Genomic DNA, 8,776 nt, shown 5'->3' with positions numbered 1-8,776 from the left:
AATCGATCTAGAGAGACCTTTCTTTGCTTAAATCCGCCAACAGATCTTTGTCATGCTAGCTTTGTAGGTATCTTGAATACTTCAGATACCAAGACCTCCTTTGATTTTTGTTCTACAAATTTTTCTCCAAGAAACTAAGTGGTGCTTTCTTGCTTCATCATTATCAACCCTAAAAAAATTACCTTGTAAAAAAAGGTTCCAATTGTTTTGAGTTGGCAATCAGAGTGGGAAGAATAGAGAGATCAAATAAACAGGGATGGTAGAAGAAAGCACGTGAGAGACAAGGGTTAGACGGCTTCCTTTAGATACAAATTTAGCCTTTTAACCTTGTAATTTTTTTTCGAAACTTTCACAACTAAATCTCTACATATAACTTTTGTAACTCAGCTGCTGAAAAGTGTAACTCCCAAATAATTCGTCGGAACTTTTCCTTACAATAAATTAAGTACCTCCCGGATCAGATTTATACATCTATTACCAGATAAGGACTTTATGTGGCCTTGGTGAAAATAATTAAATCGTTGGAAAAACAACAAGTCTTAAAAAGACTTGGAGAGAGCAAATTGCCTTGTTGGAAAGAATCCATGAGAAGTTCCATTGATCAAGATATAGATAAAGAATTCGAATGAAGACACTCTTTTACCAAATTGATAAAGTTAATTAACAGAGAAGTCCAACTTTGATAAGATTGCAAAGAGGAAAGGTTATTGAGTCGGTCAAAAGCCTTTTTCATGTCCATCTTCAAAGCTATGTTTTTACCCCTAAAAACTTCGTGAGTAATGCTAAGATTATCATAAATATTTCTCCCCTTCACGAAAGCTCTTTGTTCTTGGAAGATGAAATTAGGGAGAGTAGGGCTATGTCTAGATACAATAATTTTAGATAAAATTTTATAAATGAAATTGCATAGATTTATAGACCTATAATCGAAAAAAGATTGGGGTACCTCCACTTTATTGTAGAGAGCACCTATGCTTATTTAAGGGCTTTGCACTCCAACACTACAAGCCACAATTGCTTTTCAGAAATATTTTAATATATATATATTACTTTTCCACAAGATGCAACTACAATGATGTTTTTCACAACTGCCATAGTTTGCTTTGCGCAAACAGGGAGAGAGAGAGAGAGAGAGAGAGAGAGAGAGAGAGAGAAATCAACTCTTTACTTTTGACTATCAAACTTTCACTCTCTAGAAAAAGTTGAAGTAGAGAGCTAGAGCCCGAGTACATTGGAGTCCCTCCTTGAGGCTCTGGCTCTACAAAATGACAGTTGGGAGGGAATGCCTACCGCGTGCTTGAGTGTGTTGTAGTTGTTCTAAACAGCTAATTATTGAATGTTAGAGTTTATCTTTTCTATTCCTACATGAACTCCTTCAATTGATTGCTTATCATGTATAAAGTTGTTTTAAAATTTGATGCTCAATGAAAGCGCCCTCGATCCGTTGGGTGTGCGGATCCACTTTTGATTTTCGAGGTTTGGGAGTCGCCACCTAGTTATTATGGTTTAGGAACCGAGCATCGACTCAAGATGGATAAAAACAACTAATCTACTTAAAAAAAATACTTAGTCCGGGGATCACGTTACGGGGTTGGAAGGTGTTAGGCACCAACCCCGCCCGGTAAACGTTGATCTTTACTAATTTCGAAGAATATTACATTGCTAAAGACCTAAAATAAATAAAAAAGACAAAGAAATTATACCTGTGACGATCACAATAACTTGTTTCCTCAGATATGGTAGAACAGCTTCTCGTATAAATTCTCATCGCTTTAATCTATTACCGGATCTGCTTCGGATCTCCAAAATGAAGTATCTCCTCCTTAGATCTGAGTTTTTTCTAGTATTTTGATGGGTTTCTATGTGATTTTTGGAGAGTTTTGAGAGTCTTTTTTATAAAAGTTAGGATTTGGATGATAGGTAAGGGGTTAATGTTTTAAAATCAGGATTTTAGGAAGGCTAGGGTGACTTTTTGACCAATTTTTTCTAGGATTTTCTTTGACTTACGAAATTAGGTTGTGGAGGCTCTATATTTATAGAGTTTTTTGGGTAGAGTTAGTGTTTGATTAGGTTACTTTTAAGGTTTTAATTAGGGTTTTGACTTTAATCTTATCAGATTGACTTGATCTTTTTAGATTAGGGTTTTGACTTAAGTCTTATGAGATTGACTTGATTTTTTATATTAGGGTTTTGACTTAAGTCTTATGAGATTGACTTGGTTAGGATTTTAATTAGGATTTTGACTTAAGTCTTATGAAATTGACTTGATTTCTTTAGATTAGGATTTTGACTTAAGTCTTATGACATTGACTTGGTTTAGATTTTTAAATTAATTTTATTAAGGTTTTACTTTACGTTAATTAATATTTATTAATTTCGAAATTAAAAATTTTAAAAATTAAAAAATTACCGTTTTGCTTCCGAAGAAAACTTTTGCTTTTCAAGTCGATTTTCGATGTTCCAGGATGTTTTGGAATCGATTTTTTGTAAGGAATTCAATGAGATTATTGGTTTGTGTTATTTATGAAATTTTTTGGCGTGAAATGATTGTCAACCCTTATGAGGGGCATTTTCGTAATTTTATCGAATTTGGTGAAAATTGACGAAATGATTTATTTGATTTCATTTTGTTGTTTTATGTATCGAATGAGTTTTTCTAAGCGTAAGGGGACTTTAAGGATGTTTTGATGTTAGGGGTATTTTGGTAATTTGATCATTTTTTAGTGATTTTTATCGTAAAATTTCTTTTTGTCTGCAAGATGATGATTTCTATTTTTTTGGGGTTATATTTTCCTAGCATAACGTGATTTCTACAGTTTTGTTAGTTTGAGATACCTCATCTGAATTTCTGAAATATATCAAGTAACAAATAAAGCATTGGGATAATCATCTATCATTGGGAATCGTCGCGATCAGGTTGACAAGTTGATTAATCAGGTAATTGCAAAAATGGGGTGTCTACACTCAACAATTTGGATTACTTACAAAAGAAAATTGATCCTATTTTCGCAGCGAAGAAAAATTCATTCCCAATTGTCGTGGTTATAGTTGTTCCTTCAATCATTGCAATAGCACTTCTCTCCACCATCACTGCATACTATTGTTTCCCAAAGAGAAGGGCAAAGGAAAAAGTTGATGGTAAGTAGTTATTTTTTTATCATCTAATCAAGTATGACAACATTAATCTAAGTTGATGCCACTATGTATGTGTTGGCCTAAACAATTTGGTCATCAAGGAAGCCACTAAGGGAGTGTATGATTTTCTACCAAATATTTTCTCAGGAAAATAAATTTCAAAAAAAGAAATTTTTTTATTATCATTGTGAAAAAGAATTTCTCAAGTCATCCTACATGTGCTTGATTACACATAGGAAAACATTGAAGGTGAATTATCCTTTATGGTTGGGGTTGGGGCAATCATGAGAAAAAACATGTCAGAGTTTTTCCACACTCATGACAAAATCATTTTCCCACACTCATGACAAAATCATTTTCCCCCGGAAATTTTCTACAAATATTTTCCCACCCTGACCTGTAAATGTGTTTTCTACTAAAATATGCAATCAAATGCATGTGAACTATATAATTTTCTTATGGAGAAACCTGGATTAGTTAGATTGAACCCTACCACATTACTACACAAAATGAGAATTACTGCACCAGCAAAACCTTTAATTTTCAATATTATCAAAGAGATTACCATCAAACACAACAGTTAACAAAAAATAAAAAGGAAAAAAGAAAAACTTGTGACATAAGCATATTTAGAAGTAAAAAAAAGGAGATCAACAGATTTTTTTTGCTTCCCTCCTCAAGTGCTTGAATGAGAAGAGATGTGCTTCTTTGCTAATGTTTCTCATAATGGATCTAACTCTCCAAATACCCCATAAATGGCCTTTATTTTTATTGTCGCAAATGATGGAACAACGCCTATTTTCATAGATTTACTCTTTGTGAAGTTTTTACTCATATTTGATTCACTTTTGGAGAAGATGTGGGGGAGATTATAAGCATGGAATCCTTGCAATTTGGCTTTGATACAATAGAAGCTGCTACAGATAACTTCTCTAACGCTAATAAACTTGGTCAAGGTGGATTTGGTGGTGTTTACAAGGTAATTCAAAAAAATTTCATGCAAAAAATCTGTAATTTTATATGAACCTTAAGTGTCTTTGATTCAAATCTTAGAGCATCTCAAACCAGTCTCTATTCTTCATATATAGAGAATGTTTTGCATAATCGAACTTCAACCGGTCTTCAAATTTGCAGGGGCTGTATGTATAAAGACCCCTCTATATCACCATTCACTTTCTCTAAGTTTCATTTTTGTACTTTTCCTTCATTCATCTTTTTTAAATGTGGTCTCTATCCTTTCAAGTTTTCAAAACAATCCTGTAACTTATTTCAAATTTCTTTTGTGTCCTTTTGATAAAAGTGAAAATTTTAAGTCAATCCACACCAACAATGATGGAAAGATGCTTTTTTGAAGGGTCTGGCTGGAGGAGATCTTAAAAATTCTTGAAGGATGTAGTGAATAATTTTATAAAAATTCAAAAATAATTTATTTTATTTTATTTTATTCATATGATCGTGTAATATATTCTCAGGGTAAACTATCCAACGGACAAGAAATAGCTGTGAAGAGGCTTTCAAGAAACTCCGGGCAAGGTGAAGAACAATTTAAGAATGAGGTTGTCTTGATGGCCAAGCTTGAACACAGGAATCTTGTTAGGCTCTTAGGTTTTTGCATCGAAGGAGAAGAGAAGCTATTGATTTATGAGTTTATGCCTAACACAAGCCTCGATCACATTCTATTTGGTTTGTCCTCTCTACTCCATATATTTTTTACTTGTGTGTATGAGTGAGAGAGATTAACTTTATCATAGCCAAGTCAAATCCTTGATTCTTCTTACAAATCCTTAAAAGTAAACATCACTTTTTTCATCTAAAGCATTCTTTGGACCTTAGTTTTAGAAGGAATTTCAATGATTAATAAGAGTTTGGGTCTATTGCTAGTCTTCTTAATATATTTTTCTCTTCCATTCTTCGACTCTAAGGACACCATCAGGTTCCGATGAGAAATTGGGATGGAATCTTTTCATTCAAATCTTTCTTTTAAACTCTATTTTCCAACTCCTTCTTGTTGAGCTTCTGCAATTTTGGGTTACTGGGTTCTATCCAAGGTGGCTTTCAATTATTTTAGTAGAAAATTTAGATAGGATCTTGAGTATTGATCTTATTAACTATCTCTCGAGTTATCATCGTTATTGTTTTTTGTTTCATACGTAAGAAATTAGGGAATTCGTCAAGCACTTTCTCATTTATTGCATTTTCACCTAGGCCATTTAGGGAAAAAAAGCTTTGAAGTGCACATCTCGCTTAAAAATTTTGAAAGCACCATGTGCTTTAGATTACACATGGTGCTTCCAAGGAGGCATTCCAAATATGAACCAAAAAATATGTTAACCAACCAGCTACTCCAAAAGACCGATCTGTTGGAGAGGGGAAGAACTATTAATATAAGAGGGTCACGGAACTTAAGAGTGGTACGACACACCCAAGAGTAGGGGAAAATATACACTCCACACTCCCCCTCAACCATAAGAGTGGAATGATTCAAACTCGTGACCTATATGAACCTAGTGCTCTTATATCATGTTAATAAACAGCTACTCCAAAAGACCGATCTGTTCAAGAGGGGGAGAACTATTAATATAAGAGGGTGACATGGCTTAACTGGGGTATGATACACTCAACGCTCTGTCTCACCCATCAGGGTGGAAAGATTCAAACCTGTAACCTATACGAACCTAATGCTCTGATACCATGTTAACCAACCAGCTACTCCAAAAGATCGATTTGTTGGATAGTGGGAGAACAATTAATATACTAGGGTCATGAGGCTTAGCAAGGATATGACACATCCCAGAGTGGAAGTAGGATGTGAAGTAAACACAAAGGCCACATGTCATGTTATGAAAGGGTTCTAACTCAGCCATTTAGTCTCATTTCACTTCCCTCTTACATATGCATTTGGTCTTCCCTATGTCTGTCATTTATCTTTCTCGGTCTTTGCACTATACAGCCTTTTTAAGTAGAAACAGGGTATACATTGGTTGATGATTCCTTATGAAATCTATAGAGGTTTAGATTTGAGGTTTACATATTCAATTATGAAATGATTTATTTCGAAAGATTGTAGATGAGTGGATTGACTTTGCTTTGTAGTGTGTTTGATTGGATTGCCCCCTGCTTTTCTTTATATATAATTGGTTTTTTTTTTCTTTGGGGTAGGCTTTCTAAACATATTATTTCTCCTTTTGATAATATTGTTGAAAAAATCTTCAATGTATAATTTTGGGATACAAAATAAATTGAAGAGAATGAACATGAAAACAATAACCAAGAAATCAACCACAACAAATGGATTTACATGGAAAACTATAAATCCGGTAATAAGAATCGAGCCATGGTACTAATTTCACAATGCTTAAAAGGCTAAAAAAGCTTTTCAATGTTTGTCCCATATTAACTTACTATAAATACCCCTAATAAATTAGGGTTAGCAAACCTACTATCATAAAAGTAAGGTTTTGCCCATTTGGCCCATGGATTGATTAACAGCAGCTCCTTGTTGACCAGTACCATAGAGCTCCATAAACCATAACAAATATATACATTCTACATCCTTATATTAAAAAAGCCTCTAATGTTTGCTATATTATTTTAGGCCTAACTTTTTTTTTTGATGAATTGTAGATCCAATAAATGGTTCCAATTTGAAATGGGAAACACGTTACAAAATAATAGAAGGGACTGTCCGAGGGCTTCTCTATCTTCATGAAGATTCTCAACATAAGATTATTCATCGAGATCTCAAAGCTAGCAATGTTTTGTTAGATGCAGAGATGAACCCAAAAATTTCAGATTTTGGCATGGCAAGACTTTTTGTAATGGACCAGACTCAAGGCAGTACTAGCAGAGTTTTTGGAACATAGTAAGTACTGAACTTCATCTTTAAGCTCAAATAAGTTAGTCATGATATCAAGATAACGATATTACATTATTTATATAAATTATTAAAGCTTGCTAATATCTTTCATCTCAATTGATTTTAATTATTGGTAATGTGATGCAGTGGATATATGCCACCAGAGTATGTATTGCATGGGCGGTTCTCAGTAAAATCAGATGTTTATAGTTTTGGTGTATTGCTTCTAGAGATGGTGAATGGTCAAAAAATTAGCAGTTTTTATCAATCTGAGCATAATGAGAACCTTCTAAGCTATGTGAGTATGACTATTTGATTGAATTTTTTTTTTTTTATATCATTGATTAAGTCCCAATCCATATTAAGTAAGCGAGAATGTTTTGAGTTCTAGAACTTGTATTTAACTTTAATGGATAAATGTTAAGTTATTGTAGGCGTGGAGACTTTGGAAAGAGGGAAGAGCTTTAGATTTGATCGATCCAAGATTGAAGGATTCCTTTTCAAGGAGCCAAGTGATTAGATGCATCCACATTGGGCTATTATGTGTTCAAGAAGATGTTGCAGACAGACCAACCATGGCATCTGTGTTTCTTATGCTTAGTAGCTATTCTGTAACTCTTGCATTACCTTCACGACCTGCATTTTTTGCTCATAGTAGGACGGTCTCTGACATGCCACTTAATAACTCCAAAGCAACTGTGTATGAAGTGTCAATTTCCGAGTTATATCCCAGATGATTGTGGATTCTTGGTATCACACACAATTAAATATAGTTTGTGCGACATTAACTAGGGCCTTGAATCTACTTTGAGTTATTTATGTTAGCCAGAACGTTTGAACTGAAGTAGCCAATTAATGCAACAAAGTTCTTCATATATAAACATGTATGTTTTGCCTTTCAAATAGTTTTGTATTAAGAGTTTTAGTAGTTATCAATTCTCCAAGGCAAAAAATAAAGGAAAAATTAAAGAAAATGAGAGCAAAATAACCAAATATATATATATATATATTTACTGGAATATATACATGTCTTGTATACGTGGGTACTTATGTGTGTATATACTTAAAACAAAGCCACTCCTAAACAAAAAAAACACTAATAAAACAAACCTACTCCTAAACATTAGAAAGAACTCTAATATTGATGGAAAATTAAGACTTCAGTTTGGTTATTTCCAACAGTCTCCCTTTACTCCATATTGGTCTTTGAACACCACCATCCCCATGGCCATCATCCTTTCAATTGTTCAAAATACAATAGTTGAGGCTTCATAAAGGTGTCGACAGCTTGATCTTTGGAGTGGCAAAACTCGATCACAGTTTCATTGTGTCCTTCACAAGATCACAAATGTAGTGAAATTTGATATCGATAAATTCCGTGAAATGCTGAATTCATCAACAATATAATCATCAATTTATTTATCTAATTATAGCCTCATTGAATTATAACTTTATCTTATAACTATTGGCTAACAACCTTGCTTTGAGACAGTCAACATCTCAAGGCCTTTCTATCCTCCACGTCACTCAATTCATATCTTCATGTGCTTTAGTCAAGTCCAGCTGACATGTGCGGGGGCGTATTTAGGTTAGTCTCACATTGGACACAAATTGCCAATTCACTCATTGCCAATTGGTTTTGAGTTAAGACCCCAAAATTTCTCAACTTGTATTTAGTTTTAGAACCGTGATAATTAATCTGACTTAGCCATGTAGCATACTCAATCGACACCCTTGACGTGATAGGCTTAGGAACCATTGATCTGCTCTCCTCGGGTTATAGAA

The 8,776-nt window shown here is 33.9% G+C and overlaps 1 protein-coding gene across 1 annotated transcript; it reads left to right on the top strand.

Moving 5' to 3' along the window:
• Window positions 1-3,964: 3,964 nt before the first annotated feature.
• On the top strand, window positions 3,965-7,847 carry LOC147390255 (cysteine-rich receptor-like protein kinase 10). Its single transcript, XM_086458430.1, has 5 exons — window positions 3,965-4,114; window positions 4,608-4,818; window positions 6,760-6,997; window positions 7,139-7,289; window positions 7,426-7,847. The coding sequence occupies exons 1-5, from the start codon at window positions 4,013-4,015 to the stop codon at window positions 7,726-7,728; spliced, it is 1,005 nt and encodes a 334-aa protein (XP_086314556.1). The 5' UTR covers window positions 3,965-4,012; the 3' UTR covers window positions 7,729-7,847.
• Window positions 7,848-8,776: the final 929 nt, after the last annotated feature.

This window comes from Akebia trifoliata, chromosome 11 (genome assembly GCF_017979445.1).
Source record: "Akebia trifoliata isolate Shusen 1 chromosome 11, ASM1797944v1, whole genome shotgun sequence".
Taxonomy (NCBI): domain Eukaryota; kingdom Viridiplantae; phylum Streptophyta; class Magnoliopsida; order Ranunculales; family Lardizabalaceae; genus Akebia; species Akebia trifoliata.
This window is presented reverse-complemented; position numbering and strand designations above follow the sequence as displayed.